At 55.1% G+C, this 17,667-nt stretch overlaps 2 protein-coding genes and 3 non-coding genes across 13 annotated transcripts in view; 4 read left to right on the forward strand and 1 right to left on the reverse strand.

Moving 5' to 3' along the window:
* The window catches only part of RAMP3 (receptor activity modifying protein 3), a 61,544-nt gene extending 61,020 nt beyond the window's left edge, over positions 1-524 (reverse strand). For both annotated transcript variants that reach the window (XM_085004831.1, XM_085004830.1), the window contains exon 1: positions 372-524. The gene's annotated coding sequence lies outside the window, so the exon portion shown is untranslated. The remainder of the gene's footprint in view (positions 1-371) is intronic.
* Positions 94-11,241, forward strand: TBRG4 (transforming growth factor beta regulator 4). 8 transcript variants are annotated; one of them, NM_001123101.2, is given in 11 exon segments: positions 94-193; positions 2,367-2,834; positions 6,298-6,621; positions 7,157-7,328; positions 7,601-7,758; positions 8,326-8,436; positions 9,113-9,257; positions 9,557-9,802; positions 9,973-10,084; positions 10,224-10,338; positions 10,987-11,241. In NM_001123101.2, coding segments are annotated over 10 exon segments (1,899 nt in total). In that variant the 5' UTR covers positions 94-193; positions 2,367-2,420; the 3' UTR covers positions 11,089-11,241.
* On the forward strand, positions 4,086-4,222 carry LOC146395082 (small nucleolar RNA SNORA21). Its single transcript, XR_014834473.1, has one exon. It is a non-coding gene; the product is annotated as a small nucleolar RNA SNORA21 (small nucleolar RNA).
* Positions 6,872-7,006, forward strand: LOC146395083 (small nucleolar RNA SNORA5). Its single transcript, XR_014834471.1, has one exon. It is a non-coding gene; the product is annotated as a small nucleolar RNA SNORA5 (small nucleolar RNA).
* LOC146395084 (small nucleolar RNA SNORA5) lies at positions 7,373-7,506 on the forward strand. Its single transcript, XR_014834470.1, has one exon. It is a non-coding gene; the product is annotated as a small nucleolar RNA SNORA5 (small nucleolar RNA).
* Positions 11,242-17,667: the final 6,426 nt, after the last annotated feature.

Raw genomic sequence — 17,667 nt, forward strand, 5'->3', positions numbered from 1 at the left:
GGCACCCGACCGGAAGTCAGCGGCAGGGAAACGGAAGCGGGAGCGACTTCTGGCCCGGAGGCGGGCGGCGAGCCTCGCTTCCGGCGGCGCTCCGAGTGACGAAAGCGAGCGCGCCGCGCCGTGTGGAACGAGGGCCGTGCTCGGGCGCATGGAGGTCAGCGGCGGCGCTCGTGACGGCGGCGGCGGTGGCGCCGTAGGTCTCGGGGCCCGGGGGGAGGGGGTCCTGAAGGCAAGGGGGGCGTGGCCAGGAGAGGAGACCGGGAGGGCGCGCTGGGATGGAGGGGTTAGGGGTGCGGGGCAGGGGCTGGGCCCTGTTCTGAGCCGCGCGCGCTCGTGCGCACGCTCCCTCTCCCGAGGTGCGGCGTACCCACCTGCGAGCCACGCTTTGGCCCTCGGCGTCTACCCCGCTGGCCTTCGTGCGGGTCGTTCTAAGCCCGAGGGCCGAGGTTCCGGGTTGGTGTTTCCGTAAATCCAGTTGGGCTTCTCAACTTGTTACTTACCCAGCTCGTTGGGCTGCCTTCAGTAGGGAACGCTTCCGGTCCTTCCCCGCTGCTGGGGCTCCGTGGGAGGTGCATATTGCCCTTGGGCCAGTGTTCCTTCTCGCTGAGCCTCTTTGTTAAAGCATTTTACAGCTGCCATGATCAGCTCTTATAAAAATAAAATGTCTCAGAACTGGGTCGAAGATCCCACACGCTCTCTGCTTTGGCACCGGAGAGGCCCAGGTTAACCTTTTGTCGTTCCCGGGCGGTGCCTTACGAGGTCAGTTAATCACACTGGTGAGCAGGACAGAATTGTTGAAAGCAGCGGCATCGGGATATGTAACAAATTCATGGGGTAGGTAAGGTTTTGTCTGGGTGTGGAAAGGTGGAGAGTGATTTCCTGTGCCCTGTGTTGGGGTTAAAAAAAAAGAGAGAGGCAACAGGCCTTACCCTGCCCTGCCCTGCCTTGCCCTACCAAGGTGTAATGAAAGTGCAAGGCCTGTTTAGACTGAGGGCGTGTGTTCCAGGGAGGAAGAAGAGGTAAAACTGGGAATATAATTCTGGGCCATATTAAGAAGTGCTTTTTATAGTTGGTTAGGGAATTTGGCTCTTAGAAGGGATGTATGTGTGTTTAGTATGTCAGTGGTGTAATACCGTAAGTTGGTTTGGGGAGGTTCACTCACATGTCTGTAAGTATTAAAATATTTCTACACCTCAGGAGTTCTGGGATATGTATGGATTATATGTCCAGGGTTTTCCAGGAGTAGTCTAATTTAAAATATTCTGTCTCCAAAAGAAAAAAAAAAAGTAGTTCCCGTCGTGGCACAGGGGAAATGAATCAGACTAGGAGCCATGAGGTTGCAGGTTCAATCCCTGGCCTCTCTCCGTGGATTAAGGATCCAGCATTGCCATGAGTTCTGGTGTAGGTCGCAGACACAGCTCGGATCCAGCATTGCTGTGGCTGTGATACAGGCCGGCAGTTAGAGCTCTGATTCAACCCCCCAGCCTGGGAAATTCCATATGCCACAGGCGCAGCCCTGAAGAGATGAAAAAGACCAAAAAAAAAAAAAAAAAAATTCTGTCTCATCGTCTCTACTGTAAGGTAATAATTTTTAATCCTGGGTACTTTAAAAAAAATTTTTTTTTTCATTTTTTTGCTTTTTAGGGCCACACTTGCAGCATGTGGAAGTTCCTAGGCTAGGGGTCAAATCAGAGGTACAGCTGCCTGCCTGTGTCACAGCCCCAGCAACACCAGATCCAAGCCACATCTGCAACCCTCACTGCAACTTGTGGCAACGCCAGATCCTTAACCCACTGAGCGAGGCCAGGGCTTGAACCTGCATCTTCACTGAGACTATGTCCAGTTCTTAACCCAATGAGTCACAATGGGACCTCCAACAAAAAGGAGTTCCCTCGTGGCTCAATGGGTTAGGCTCTGGTATCACTGCCGTGGCTCTGGTCACAGCTGTGGCACGGGTTCAATCCCTGGCCCAGGAATTTCCACCTGCTGTGGGTATAGCAACCTCTACCCCCCCAAAAAAGGAATGCTGTTTGCAGAGAAACCCACTCTGGAAGTCTTGGACGGGCCTGGGATTCTGCAGTGGTTCACCATTCCCGAGGTGACTACACAACCAAGACTAAAATCCTCCAGCCCAAGCTGTGATGCTCTGATTTTGGATATTTGGTTGTATTCTAATCTAGGGGTGGGGGGTGGGAGCCTTCAGATTTTTGCTTCAGAAAACACTGTTGCGTGTGGACAGTCAGGAGGGGCTCAGGCTGCTTTGTGGGAAGTGTGGCAGTGACTCCATTCAGCATGTTCTTCTGTTGTGTTTGTGAGTCAGGAGCCGCCCCCCACACCACCCCCTTCTCTCTCCTTTTGCTCTGCAGGGCTTTGGACTCCCTTGCTAGCAGTCTTCCCTCCCCACCACCGGGCTACCAGTCATGGCATCTCGCCTGGTGAGGCGATGCACGTGCCTCCTGAGAGAGGCCGCCCGTCTGGCCCCTGCCATGTCTCCGGTTGGCCAGCCGAGACTCACCCGGGGAGCCCCCAGGACTCTGACCTCCTCGGCTACCTCGCCCAGCTCCCACCTCCCTGGTTCCTTGTCAGAGCTTGTGGAGAGGGGACAAGTGTTTACTCCCTACCCGGAGCGCCAGGAGGTGGACCATCTCATCGAGAGGGCCACCCAGCCAGAGGAGATCCTGGCGCTGCTTGGTGGCGGCCACTGTCTGCACCAGAACCGCGCGGCCCTCATGGTCATCCAGCTCTCCCGCCTGCTGTCTGAGAAGCCGAAAGACAAAGCCTTGCTCATCAAGGATGCCCGCTTTCAGCACCTTCTCCGTCTTGTTAACAGCCAGGTGGGTTCTGGAGCCCAAAGCCTCCGGTTGCTTCGTAGGTATAGACGGGAGCTCTGCTGAGTGCTTAGTTCCCCAACATCCTGTAGTCTGTTTGTGTTTCTCGTTTCGGAGATTCCAAAGTACTTTATCCTGTTAATTCTCACAGCAGCCCCGTGAGCTGAACACTGCTGTCCTCATCTTTTGGGCAGGCAGCCAGGACACAGTAAACAGCAGCGCGGGGCTCGGGCCTGCTTCCTCTCAGTGCGTCTGGCTGCCCTCAGACGTAGTGGAAGCTGGAGAAGAGGAGGAGTGACAGGGGAAGGGCGTAGATGTCATCCAGCCGGTCAGATCCTTAAAGGAGGAGCGTGGAGAGAAGGGACCTACCTATGTGTGGCAGGAGTTGAGGGGTCGAGCTCACCCCAGTCTCTCTTCAGCGTGAGGAGACTGAAAAGCACTCAGGACTCCTGTCATGCAGGCTCTTCCCCAGGCGTCGCGGCGTTGGCTGCAGGCAGAGGGCCCGCGGCGGCGCAGAAGGGAGGTAGAGCCCTCACGCTGGCTCTGCTGGCCCTCGCTCCCCTGGTCTTGGCGGGGGCCGGGGGCGCCGTCCTGTGCCTGCTTGTCTGGGATAATGAGGACATTCACAGCTCAGGAGGACTGCACTAAACTGCGGGTCCTGAAAGCGTGGGAGGTGTGACCAACTGTTTTCAGTGTCGTGGAGAATACTGTGGAAACCATTCCCCTTGCAGCGAGGGAAGCTTTTCCTGGAAGTCTCTTTTAGTGAAGTGAGGAGGTGTTGGGGTTGCAGTACAAGTTGTATTTCTTGCTGAGAATGTAGCTCATAAAAATTATCTTAATCAGGGAGTTCCTGTCGTGGCTCAGCAGTTAGCGAACCGGACTGACATCCATGAGGAGGCAGGTTCAGTCCCTGGCCTTGCTCAGTGGGTTAAGGATCCAGCATTGCCCTGAGCTGTGGTGTAGGTCACAGACGCAGCTTGAATCCCATCTTGCTGTGGCTCTGGTGTAGGCCAGTGGCTACAGTTCTGATTGGACCCCCTAGCTGGGAACCTCCATACACCATGGGTGCAGCCCTAAAAGACAAAAAGACCCGTAAAATAAATTTTATCCTAATTAGATCTCTTGTTCTAAGGCTATAATTCTAGTTGTTATTTATCGAACATTTTAAACACACTTAGTGGAAGCGAAGCTTTAGAGACAAGACTGAACCTTGTGGCGTTCCCGCTGTGGCACAGTGGGTTTAGAATCCTACTGCATCCCCTTTCTAAAAGCACTCAGGGGGCCTTTTGAATATGACCCACTGAGCCGTCAAGAAAGGGCAGAGTGAAAACACCACTTTTGGGTGAAGCAGCAGCGTGTCGTGTTGTTTTGCTTCAATCGGTGGTGTGATAAGGTGGGGGAAAAAAAGAAGAATCCGACTGCAGGTGCCCGGATCACTGGAGGTACAGGTTCAACCCCCAGCCCAGTGGGTTAAGGATCCCGCAGTGCAGCTTAGGTTGCAGCTGCAACTCAGATTCAATCCCTGGCCCGGAAACTCCATATGCAGGGTTGGGGGCAGCCATTTAAAAAAAAGACTGAGGGAGTTCCCGTCATGGCACAGTGGATAATGAATGCAACTGGGAACCATGAGGTTGCGGGTTTGATCCCTGCCCTTGCTCAGTGGGTTAAGGATCCAGCGTTGCTGTGAGCTGTGGTGTAGGTTGCAGACACGGCTTGGATCCCACGTTGCTGTGGCTCTGGCGTAGGCCGGTGGCTACAGCTCCAATTCGACCCCTAGCCTGGGAACCTCCATATGCCGTGGGTGTGGCCCTAAAAAAAAAAAAAAAAGGACTGAACACTATAACAAAATTATAAGCCAGTAACAAACTGGCAACAAAGTGTTTAGAAATAAATATAACCAGTGACAAAGCTTTCTTTTAAAGGTCCCGCCTGCTGTCTGGGCCATTCTCCTGCCCAGCCCTTCCCATAGCAGCCCTTCTCTTGCCCCTCCTCTCGTGTGTGTGATTTCAGTTCCTACTCTCAGCTGCAGCCTCATTTCACAGACCGGGGGTCAGGAGGCGTGCAGCGTGGCAGCATTAAGAGCCTTAGCACAGCAAAGGACAGAGCCAGACTCGTGTACCACAGGCTGCCTTCCGCGAGGGGAGGTCTGGGCTCCTCAGGTGGCCCCCATATTTCTCTGAGGCCTGGGAACAACTGGGTCACCAAGGTGCAGGAGTGGAGCTGGCAGAGCTGGTCCCATTGCTGGGTGCAGATTCAGGTTGTGCTGTTCACACCAAGATTTGGGGGAAATGGGGAGCGTGGGGTGAGGAGGCCTCACAGGATGCTTGGTTTGATGAGAACTGGTAGGGGAGTCTGAACAAGTGGCCAGCCGGCTGCTCGTCCCCCAGCGCCCGGAGTTTCAGAGTGGGCCGGACTCTGTGACAACAGGAATCTTTTACCCACAAAGAACTTTCCTGCACAGCATTGGGCCCCATGGACACCTGGCTGGCTTCAGTCACACCACTGGAGGGAGGGCAAGGCCATCTCTGCTCTAAAGCAGCAGTTGCATTCACAAGAAGCTCCTTGTTGATAGAAACTCTTAGAGAAAAGGGGTATAGGTTCTGGAGCATCTCAGACCCGACAGTTATCTTCCTGAAGAAAAGTCAGTGTTGTTTCTGTTTGTTTTATCCTGGCCCCACCTATGGTATGCAGAAGTTCCCGGTCCAGGGATCGAACTCTCGCCACAGCAAGAGCAACACTGGATCCCCTAGAGAACTACTGTCATTGTTTTTGATAGCTAAAAACTCTAATTGTCACTGCAAGCAAAAGATGGGTTGGAGTTCTGGTTGTGGCTCAGAGGAAGCGAATCCAACTACCCATGAGGATGCAGGTTCAGTCCCTGGCCTCACTCATTGGGTTAAGGATCCAGCGTTGCTGTGGTGTACGCCGGCAGCCGTACCTCTGATTCAACCCCTAGCCTGGGGACTTCTGTGGGTGCAGCTGTAAAAAGCCAAAAACAAACCAAAAAAAAAATGAGCTGGTTGACAAAACTGACCTAATGGTCCCTTCTTGACCCACTCCTACGGGCTTCTTTCTGGCCCCTGGACTTGGCAGTTGGCATGCAGCTCAGGTCCGTGCATGAGAGACAAGCATGGTCAGGGGTGCCCCCCATGCAGAGCTATAGCCAGGTCTCCATTGAATCAGCCGCACCAGTGGAATTTGTGCTAGGGAAGCTCTTGGCGGAGTTGCCTTATCCCTCTGAGTTCTTGCCGTGATAGCAAACGGCTGGCTGGCTGGCACAGAAGTAGAGTTTATTGGAGGCTGGAGAACCAGGGTCCGAAGACAGGCCATGAGGAGCAGCCTGGTGCCCCTGCAAGAAGTGCCTGCCTTAAAATGATGGGTCAGGAACTGGTTCTGGGGAGGTAGCCCCAGCTCAGACCCTTGGATCATCAGGGACTCGGGTGTGACTTTACCTGTGTCCCCCACCCAGATAAATGCAGTCTGGCACGGGACCCTCGTGAAGCTGCTCCGGAGTCTCTACGCGCTGGGGCTCCCGGCGACCTCCAAGGAGCTGCAGTCGGTGGAGCAGGAGGTCCGCTGGCGCATGCGCAGGCTCAGGTACAAGCACCTGGCCTTCCTGGCCGAGTCCAGCGCCACCTACATGCAGGAGCAGGGCTCCCAGGAGCTGCTGGCTGAGCTGCTTGTGCACCTGGAGCGGCGCTGGACGGAAATCGATGACGGGCGCACAGTGGTGGCCATGATGGTGAAGATAGGACACCTCTCCCAGTCGCTGATGAACCGCCTGGAGGACAAGGTACAGGGGCAGGAGCCCTGGCAGCTTCCGTCCATGGAGTCTGGGGCGTGGCGCTAGAGGGACTTGCGCTTCAGGTGGCTGCAGGCGGCACTCCGTGCCCACTGGCTCCTCCAAGCATCCTGGCAGTGGCGGGAAAGGTGCTCTCCTTTGTCTTAGGTGTAACGCAGAGAAGGCAGGGTCAGGCAAGCCCAGTGGCTCCCCTTCTGGTGGGTGCTTCCTAGAGACCATGTCGGCCACCCCGCCTTGGCCCTGCAGTCAAGTCAAATTCAGTCCCTGCTCTGTCGTGGCGGGGACTGGCCCAAACGACTGCCACAGCAAGCTTGCAGCTCATGGGCCCTGGGTCTCCTGCTCTGGGACCTGGGGATAAGTTTGGCTGCGAACATGGTGCCCCTGGGCTGGGAGCTGAGGCAGGCCCTGCACAGACGGGGCCTGTGTTTAGTAAGCTCAGGCCCAGTTGCTGTCTCGCAGGGCCTCACTGCATGGGACCCCTGGCCCTCGGGCCACCGAGCTGACCCCTGCCGGCTGTGGTTGACAGTGCCTGGAGCTGGTGGAGCAGTTTGGCCCTGAGGAGCTGCGGAAGGTACTGGTGATGTTGGCAGCTCAGAACCGGCGCTCGGTGCCCTTGCTGCGGGCTGTCTCTTACCACCTGGTCCAGAAGCCCTTCACCCTGACGAAAAGCATCCTCCTGGACCTGGCCTATGCCTATGGTGAGCCCGGGTGCGGGCAGCAGAGGGAGGGGGCGAGCTGTGGCCGCAGCTGTGTCAAATTCAGTGCCTGCCCGCCCATGGCAGACACTGGCCCAAGAGGCTGCCACAGAAACACTGTGACTCATGGGCCCTGATCCTCTCTGTTGGGCCTCAGGGATAAATTTGGTTACAGACACGAAGCTCTTACTCCTTGAGACCAGGGCGGGCTGGGGTGTGGGCCCAAGGAGAGCCTGCGGATGCTCACCGGTTAAATCCCAGGCTCTGTCCCCAAGGCAAACTCGGCTTCCACCAGACCCAGGTGTTCCAGCGCCTGGCTGCTGACCTGCTGCCCCACACGCCTAGCCTGACTTCCAGCGAGGTGGCCCGCTGCACCAAGTCCTTTGCCTTCCTTAAGTGGCTCAGCCTGCCCCTGTTTGAGGCCTTTGCCCAGGTGAGCTGGGGTGCAGACCCGAGAGTCCTCTGCCTGACCGCCTGCTTGAGCCAGCTCCCTGGTTGCCTCATCAGGGGCCCAGCAGCCTGTAGCCGCTTCCTGGTGGCACATGTGGCACCTTACTCTGGCTTATTTGGAGAGACCCTGTGTGACTCAGTAGCGAGAGAAAGAGTAGTTGAGAATGATTATCTCCAGTCTTTCGCCACACGTTGGCGTTTTTGTCTGTCATTGAGTGGCTGTGCGGGGAGCGGTGCAGACAGCAAGGCCGGGAACCCACTCAGTGCTCTCCCCAAATTTCCAGCCGCCCCAGGTGGCGTTGAGAAGAAAGAGGGTGCTGGCTCTTAGGTTTATGTGCCACAGGTCAGAACTGCGTTTATGGGCTGAAGGGTATTTGTAAAGCTGTCGTCAGGGGCCTTTGCGTGTGTGATTATCTCTGAGAGGCTAGGGTCTGGCCCTCCACCCGCTGCCATGTGTAAATTAGCCCTTATGGTGGGGGGCTTGTGGGCACCGGGGACTGACCACCAGGCCCCTCTCATCCCGCCCTTCTGCCCTCTGTGACCGGCCCAGCACGTCCTGGACAGAGCCCAGAGCATCGCTCTGCCACACCTGTGCAACATGCTCCTGGCTTTCGCCCGTGTGAACTTCCGGCCAGAACGGGAGGACCAGTTCTTCAGCCTGGTACAGTCTTCTGCTCCCCCTGCCCCATCCCCCTCCCTCCCACTGATGCTCAACCCTCCACGAAGAAGCAGCTCGGGACTTGCGGGGGTGAGGGGGTGGACTTCTGCCAAGGAGCCCTGGGCGCAGAGGTAGTAAGGAAGAAGGCCTGGCATGGAGGGAGCTGGCTAGAGTCAGATAGGTGCCCCAGGGCATGTCCGGGGGCCAATCACGCAAAATCCAGCGTGGCGGCCCGGGTGGGAGCATACCTGGTGGCTCACAGTGCCGTCAGGCCTGGAACCCCTGTGCTCACCTCCTAGTGCTCCCTTAATGCCCTGCTGAGGCCCAGAGATCTCAGTCCACTTGGAGTGGTCAGAGCGTCCTAGGTGTGGACGGCCATGACCCGAAGCGCCCCCCAGAGGACCCCACCGCAGCCAGCCGGCTGCTTCCCCTTTTACAACCCCCAGCTCCTCCTGGCGACGTGGTTTTGTGCCGTGGGTCCCTGCCAGTGGGAGGGGCAGGGGTAGCCCAGCTGCTGTCCACATCGGGCCTGGGAGAGGAAGAGGGTGTCTGGTACCTTCCACCAGGGGTGCCCCAAGCCTGACCAAGGGTTGCTCCCCATCGCCCCTTTGGGCCTGGCCAGGGAGGTCTGGCCCCTGAGCAGAGCCCGCTCTCTCCACCCCGCCCGGTCCTTGCCCAGGTGCATGAGAAGCTGGGGTCGCAGCTGGCAGGCCTGGAGCCAGCCCTGCAGGTGGACGTGGTGTGGTCCCTGTGTGTGCTGCAGCAGGCCAGGGAGGCCGAGCTGCAGGCTGTGCTCCGCCCTGAACTTCACGGCCAGTTTCTAGGTGAGCCTCTCCTGAGTGAGGGCAAGCCCGTGGTGCCCTCTCCCGCCTGAACCCACAACTGCCGAAGCGGAGAGGCTGCCTGAGCAGGAGGGAGACGGGCAGGCCGGGGCTCACCCTGCACTCACTCCTGCTCTGGCCACTCCTCGTGAGTGACCAGCAGACCCTCTTTCTGCTGCTCCCAACCCAGAGTCCCTGGTGAGACTTGGGTACGGGGGTGCCTCTGGCGCCCCCTCCTGGCCTCTGTGTCCCTCCATCCCAGTGCTCCTGCCCTCCCTTCTGACTCCATCCTCTCCCCTTAGGTGACAAGTCCCCAAAGGATCAAAGCACCTTCCAGAAGCTGCTCCATATCAACGCCACTGCCCAGCTGGAGCACCCCGAGTACACAGGCCCCCACTTGCCATCCTCAGCCTTGGTCCCCAGGCCCTCCGCCCTTGACAAGAAGGTGACCCCCTTGCAGAAGGAGCTGCAGGAGACACTGAAGGGACTGCTGGGGAGCGCCAACAAGGGCAGCTTCTTGGTGGCCACACGATATGGCTGGATTCTGGGTGAGGGCCCTCCCCTCCCCCTCCCGGCAGTCCTGTCGGGGACGAAATTAAACCTGCCTCCTCTGCTCTCCAGGGTCTCTGTCCATCCACGGAGCTGGGCGGGGGCCTCTCAGCCCAGTTGGTCTCCCAGGCACAGTCCCGAGCACATTTTCGTTCCGTGCTCTCCCCAGATGCTGAGGTCCTGCTGGACGCCGACAGCCAGCTCCTGCCCCTGAGGGACTTTGTGGCTCCTCATCTCGCCCAGCCCTCTGGGAGCCAGCCGCTGCCCGCTGGGGCCAAGAGGTAGGAGCCACACAACCCCCAGGCCCGACAGACTGGACCCTCCTCTGATAGCCCTCTTCGCTCCCAGGGCCCTGGCCGGCCTGTTGCTCGGGGCCCGGGAGAGCTGAAGGCACCCGCAGCGTCCCCTGTCCCCCTGCAGGCTGGCCTTCCTGTGCTGGGAGTTCCCCAACTTCAACAGCCGAAGCAAAGACTTGCTGGGGCGCTTTGTGCTGGCCCGGCGCCACCTGCTGGCCGCTGGCTTCCTGCTGGTCGACGTGAGTGTCTGTTGGACGGGCGGCAAGGGCACAGGGAGAAGGCCCCGCTCCTGCTCGGGTGATGGAGGAGCTGGTGCTCACACAGGTCCCAGCTCTCGAGGGTGGCCTGCTGGGGTTCCCCATCCACGGGTGAGGACAGGCAAGCTTGGAAGCTCTTGTATTTTTTCCCAACGTCACACAACTTTTAAGTTATCAGTGATGCCTCTCCACAGCCAGGTGCCTGGGTCGAGGTGTCCGTGTGTGTCTGGCACACCTCTGTGCTGTGTGCCAGCCCTGGGGCCTGGCTCTAGCTTTTTACCTCAGAGACCTCTGCCCCAGGAAGCAGTTTGTCCCGTAGGGGCCAGAAAATAGGAGTGGCTGTCCTGGGTGTTTGTGTTTTGTGGTCGTTTTGGGGGTTGTGTGGGTTGTGTGGGCTGTGCCGTCAGCATGCAGATCACAGGGAGATCGAACCTGTGCCGCAGAAACCTCCACCCCCTGGGCCACACAGAAACTCCTTTTTGTTTTGCCTTGAAAATTTCAGAAGTCACCCTTGGTCTCGAGTAGTTGTGGGCCCCTGCAGCTCTGAGCCGGCCAGGAGTGTGGGGTGCAGTGCAGTGGGGCCAGCACGAGTCCCCGCCCACCCTGACTCGTCTCCACTGTCTCCCCCAGGTCCCGTACTACGAGTGGCTGGAACTCAAGTCTGAGTGGCAGAAGAGCGCCTACCTCAAGGACAAGATGCGCAAAGCAGTGGCAGAGGAGCTGGCCAAGTGACCTGTCTCACAGCCAGGACCTTGTGCCCAGGGGGCCGGACTGCCCCAGAGTCTGGGCGGCAAGGGGGTGGCACACTTGAGGACAGATCTCAGTGCAGGACCGTGGTTGGAAGTGGGGTGGTGGCAGGCTGCTCAATAAACGTGTCATCAGCTGCCGGTGTCCCAGCTTCTCTGCCACCCACAGAGGACCTTCTCATGTTCACACCTTCATATGTGGCCGGCCTGCTGCTCAGGGCCTGCGCTCAGCCCCGGCACAGGCCGAGTCTCAGTGCCGCACTTCGGCGCAGGAGGACCTTCCCAGGGGAGCCGGCTGGGTGGGTCCTCGGTGCGCGGCTTAGGGTCTAATGGGTCACCGTCGTCCGGGCAGGTCCCTCCCATCCAGGGGCCTCCACTGCCACAAGGCAGGAGCACCGGTCACCCAAGTAGAAGGTGAGAGTGCAGGACAGGTGCCACAGTCTGCTGCCCCTACCGCTGTCATGGGAGTGGCCCGGGGCCCCCTTCACCGCACCAGCAGTGACACCGCCAGATGCTGGAAAGAAATGGGCTTTCTCCTTTCCAGTCCTGCACAGCAGGCTTTGCTGGAGACAGGGCTCTGTCATTTGCCTCCAGCAGTGGGGGATGGAGGGAGGCTGATGGGAGCAGAGCTGAGCAGAGGAGAGGACTCTTCCTCTCTGGGCCCCTCCTCAGCCATTCCCCACCCACTCCAAAGTGGTCCCTCGGAAAGCAAGTCACGTGGGGAGTTCCCTTCGTGGCTCAGCGGTTAACAAACCCGACTAGGATGCAGGGATTGAACCCAGAGGAAGCGGGTTTAATCCCTGGCCTTGTTCAGTGGGTTAAGGATCCAGCGTTACCATGAGCTGCAGTGTAGGTGGCAGATGCGGCTTGGATCTGGCATTGGCTATGGCTATGGTGTAGGCCAGCAGGTGTAGCTCCAATTTGACCCCTAGCCTGGGAACTTCATGTGCCACGGGTGTGGCCCTAAAACACAAAAAAAAAAAAAAAAAAAAAAGTCCCGTGGGCGTTGGCATAGAGGGAGCCACAGCTCAGGATGCAATGCAGTGGTCCTGTGCCCTCTCTCAGTTCCCTAGGTGGTGACCTCTTGCAGAACTCTGGCACACGGCACACCAGGATGCCGGTGGGAGTAGAAGTGCACGTGCAGGGCTGTATCGCTACCGAGATGCTCACTCCCCCCCCTCCCCCGCCTTGTCCTCTGCCGCCAGCAATTGCCAGCCTGCCCTTCGTTTCTGTTTTGTTACTTTGGGGATGTGCTGTAGAGGAATTGTTCAGTAGATAACCTTTAGAAATTGGGTTTCTTCATGGGCAGTTCTCCGAAGCTTCATCCAGCATCTCCCAACATCCTTACTGCTGTTGGGCTGTAGTTCACCCTGTGTGGGGGCGTCCCTGCAAGCCTGAGTTTTCATTTCTCTGGGACGAGTCCCTGGGAACGCAGCTTCCAGGTTGTATGGGATTTATTCATTGGTTAAGAAACGGCCACGGTGTGTTCCGGAGGTGCTGTGCCATCCTCCGTTCCCCCCAGCGGTGTGAGAAGCGGTAGGTCCTTGGCATCCCTGCCCGTAAATGGTGTTCACGGACTACTATAGCGGCTCCGATGGGTGCGGAAGGATACCTTCCATTTCATTTGCTCGTGACTAGGCATGTTGCACACTCTTCCCTTCCAGTCATCTTGGTGGCTGTGGAGTGCTATCATTGTGGCTTTAATGGTCATTTCCGTGATGATTGATGATATCTTTTCATGTGCCTGTGGCCCGTTTGCACATACTTGTCTTTGGAGAAATACTTACTTAGATTCTTTGTCCAGTTTTTAGTTAGGTTGTTTCATTGAATTGTAGGAGTTCTTTGTATGTTCTTGAAGCAGATCCCTTGGCGTTCTCACGGTGGCACAGTGGGTTGAGACTGCAGCAGCTCAGGTTGCTGTGGAGGCACAGGCTCAATCCTCAGCCCCGAGCAGGGGGTTAAGGATCCTGCAATGCTGCAGCTGTGGCTTGAATTTCATTCCCGCCTGGGAACTTCCATATGCTCTGGGCATGGCCATAAAAAGTAAAATAATTAGATCCCTTGTCAAATATTTTCTCCATTCTGTAGACTGTATTTTCACATTCTTGATGGTGTCCTTTGCAATACAGAAGTTCTAAATTTTGGTGTAGTGGAGTCCTCTCCCTCAAGTGGGGGCTAGGCAGAAAAGAGAGCCCCACCCCTTGCCTGGGGCTCCACCTCAGCAGCAGGAACCTCCCTGGAAGAAAGCCCTGTGGCAGGAGCAGCGTGGGGTGGGGGCCAGGGGTTCTGGGCCCTGCAGTGGCTGCTCCGCCTTGTGAGGGAAGGAAGACCCTGCTTCAAGTGGTGGGCTTCCTTAGCACGCTGGCACAGATTTTCTTGGAGAAGCTATTTCTTTACCTGTTTGCCCTTCAGACCCTTCCATGAGCTTTAAATGTTTGTTGTTTTAGAATTTTTAACAATTTCCCTGGGGAACTGGTCAGTGGAGCTCCTCCTGCTTTCATGCTCAAGTCCATCTCCCTTTTTGTTTTCTTTCCTTATTGCAGGGGTGAGAATTTCCAATACTATTAAAAACAGAAACAACACTTCTGTTGAGAGCAAGCATCCTTGCCTTGTTCCCAGTCTCAGAAAGTGTTCAATCTTCCACCATCAAGTGCGAAGCTGGCTGTAAGGCTCTTATATATGGTCTTTATCAAGTTTATTTTAACTGGCTGCAAAGTTTCTTAAAAATCTGAAAGGCTCTTGGACTATGTCAAGTGCTTTGTCAAATGTCTGTGTCAATTGATACATGATCTTTCTTCTTCCGTCTGTTGGTGTAGTGGATGACATTGACCTTCAAGTGTCAAACCACCTGGAACAAATTCCACTTGGTCATGGTGTATAATTATTTTTACACATTCTTGGATTTGATTTGCTTCTATTTTATTGAGAATTTTTGTGCCTAAGGTCATGCGAGATATTGGGCTTTAGTTTTGGTTTTTGGTATTATCTTCGCCTGGTTTGGGTATCAAAGGACTTCTTGTCGCATAAAATGAATTAGGAATGTTTCCTCCTATTGTGTAAAAGAAATTGTTTAAAGTCATTGTTAATTCTACTGTAAATACCTGGTAGGTGGAGGTGCCACGGGCACATCCCAAACCAACACCTGGTAGAACGCCAGTTGACACTAGCTGGATCTAGAGACTTCTTTGGGGAAGATTTAAGTTACAAATTCAACTCTTTCATGGTTATAGGACTATTCCTATTATCTGTTTCATCTTGTTTGAATTTTTGATCATTTGAATGTTCAAGGAGTTGTCCATCTCTTCAAAGTTGTTGCATTGATGAGCATCGAGTTGTTTGCAGCCTTACCTTCGTATCCTTGTACTGTCCTCAGGCTTTGTAATGTTAGCCCTGTTGTCAGCATTCTCCAGAGAAACAGGATCTATGTACACACACATAAAGGTAAGAGGAGATTTATTACAGGAATTGGCTCACGCAGTTATGGAGGCTGAGAAGTCCCATAATTTGTTGTCTGCACCAGCAAGAAAGCCGTAGCCGGTGGTCTAAGTTGAGTCCAAGTGCAAAGGTTTGGCAGGAGGAGGGGGTGTCACTGGTGTCAGCCCTGGAATCCAAAGGCCAGAGAACCAGGAGCTCCGGTGTCCAGGGGCAGGAGATGGTGTCCCAGCTCAAGAAGAGAGTGAAATCCGGCTCCTTTGCCTTTTGTTTCTCTCTGCCCCCGCCCTCGCCCCCCCCAACAGATTGGCTGGTGCCCGCCCACATGGGTGAGGGCGGATCTCCAGACTCCGAATCACATGCCAATCTCTACAGAGATGCCCTCACAGTACACACCCAGAAATAGCATTTAACCCGTTCTCTGGGCCTTCCTCAGCCCAGTCAAGGTGACACATAAAATTAACTATCACAGCAGAAATTATCACAACATTGTAAATGAACTAAACTTTAATACAACTTTGTTTTTAAATGAAAAAAAAATAATTTAGGCCTAAAAATAGAATTAAATGATCTAATAAATAAATAAGTAAAATCGACCATCACAGCCCCCATTGCATGCTGATCATTTCTGTCTGTATTTTTGCCCATCTTGCCATTTTATCGAATTTTTTCAAAGAATTATTCTTTGTTTCATTGATTTCCTCTGTTGTTTTCCTGTTTTCAGTTTCATTGATTTCTGCTTCTGACTTTGTAATTTCTTTGTTTCTGCTTGTGTTGCTCTTCTTTTCCTTGTTTCCTGAGGTAGGAACTTAGACGATTGATTTAGACCTTGCCTCTTTAGATGTGCTATAAAAACCTCTCAGCACTCTTATCTGCAGGCCACATAATTTGATAGTTTGTATTTTTGTTTCCATTCACTTCAATTCTGTGTTTTAAAATTTTCTATCTAGTGGTTTTCCTGTTGGATTGACTAGTGATTTTTTTTTTTTTTCTTTTTTGTACCTTGGACAGCTAGGCTCTTATGTTCAGGGTTTTTTGTTTTTGGGGTTTTTTTTTGTCTTTTTGCTATTTCTTTGGGCTGCTCCCGCGGCATGTGGAGGTTCCCAGGCTAGGGGTCCAATCGGAGCTGTAGCCACCGGCCTACACCAGAGCCACAGCAACGCGGGATCCAAGCCATGTCTGCAACCTACACCACAGCTCACGGCAATGCCGGATCGTTAACCCACTGAGCAAGGCCGGGGACTGAACCCGCAACCTCATGTTTCCTAGTCGGATTCGTTAACCACTGCGCCACGACGGGAACTCCTCTTATGTTCAGGTTTTTAATTTTAGCAGACAGTCACCCTGTTTGGGTTCAGGATGCAGGTTCTGGGCAACTTTCACAGCCTGCGGCTCTAAAGAGAGTGTAACACTCAGGCCTCTCTGGCCTGCATTGGCTTCATCCTGCTGGTCCCTGCTGGTGCTCTTGAGCGGGTGGGAGGCACTCTGTGGGCTGAACCCTCCCACGCCTCTGGGTGGGGAAAAGGGAGCCTGGCCCTGGGGAGAAAGAGTGACTGGCTGGACTGGAAGCCAGTGCCCCCACCCCCTAGAGCCTCTGCGGGGAGGGGGAGGAACGTGCTTCCCTTGGTCTCTTATCTGGAGGCTGCCCCTTGGTCCTCAGGCCAGTTCTGCTAGAGTTGTCACAGACTCCAGTCCATGTGGGGATGGATACATGATCCCCCTCCGGTAGTAGCTGGGGTCAGGAGATGCTGGGCCTCGGTCCCCTTCTGTTGGGGGTACGGCTCTGCTGTTCTTCCAGTCCTGGAGCCCCTCGCCAGCTTATCTTCCATCTTTCAGAGTTCAGGTGGGGTTTTTCGTTTTTGTTTTCTTTTTAGGGCCGCACCTGTGGCATAGGAAAGTTCCTGGGCTGAGGGTCGAAAAAGATCTGAGCTGAATCTGCAACCTCTGCTGCAACTTGCAGCAGCACTGGATCCTTGGAGTTCCCTCTGTGGCACAGTGTGTTAAGTGTCTGGCTGCAACAGCTTGGGTTGCTGCAGAGGCTTGGAATTTACATATACCGTGAGTGCAGCCGTAAACAGACAAACAAAAAAGTAAAAATATTTTCCTTGGAGTTCCTGTTGTGGCACAGCAGAAATTAATCTGACTAGTACCCATGAGGATGCTGTTCGATCCCTGGGCTTGTTCAGTGGGTCGGGGGTCCAGCATTGCCATGAGCTGTGGTGTAGATCACAGACTCGGCCTGGATCTGGCATTACTGTGGCTGTGGCCAGCAGCTGTAGCTCTGTTTCAACCCCTAGCCTGGGAATCTCCATATGTCACAGGTGCAACCCTAAAAAACAAAAACAAAAAACACTAGATCCTTAACCCACTGAGCAAGGCTAGGGATCGAACCTGCATCCTCTAGTCGGGTTCTTAAGCTGCTAAGCCACAGCAATTCCAAGAGTTCTTATTTAATGGTCTTGTTTCTGCATTTTTACTGGATTGGTCGGGAGAAGCAGAGAGAAAAGCTTATGGCATCTTGTCCAGGCTGGAAGACACTCAGGCACTGATGAAAGTCTTTTGGTTTCTGGAAAGTCAGTAGTGTTGGCCAGGCATAGGGGTTGGCAGAGCAATGAAACTTATGAATGATTCAGCTAAGGCGATTGGAGACGGCAACTTAGAAACTCCTGGGAGGTGAGGATGAAGATGGGTGCTGAGGAAAGGGAGGAAGAAGAGGAGCCCCCCCATCAGTGGGATAGACAGGTTTCCAGAGACTGAGAGGGATGCAAAATGCAGGGCTTAGATTGGGATACGATGGGTCTGGCGCCGGATGCAGTGGGGAGATGCCCAGCAGGCAGCCCCTGGCTCTGCGGGCTCCGGGATAGAGCCAGCAGAAGACTGAGGAAGTAGCAGACTCCCCCCACCCCGCCACAATGGCCGCTCTGATTGCCTGCCCCCGCCCCTGTCTAGCTCTGGGGTGGTGACAATGTTCTCTGTCTCTCGGAGCCTGGCACAGGGCGGGTGCTCGGCGAGTCCGACTGCAGGAGGGCCTGTGTGGAAGCAAGGACGCATCTCCGGAAAGCTCAGGGAGGGCTTGCGTCCTTGGGGGTGTGGCAGGGGCGGCTGCGGAGAATGGAGGAAGGCGTGTTTCTGC

This window comes from Sus scrofa, chromosome 18 (assembly GCF_054392235.1).
Source record: "Sus scrofa isolate SSC_HxYL_T2T_F1_AM1 chromosome 18, Sscrofa_HxYL_maternal_Yorkshire_Landrace_v2.0, whole genome shotgun sequence".
In the NCBI taxonomy this organism is placed as follows: domain Eukaryota; kingdom Metazoa; phylum Chordata; class Mammalia; order Artiodactyla; family Suidae; genus Sus; species Sus scrofa.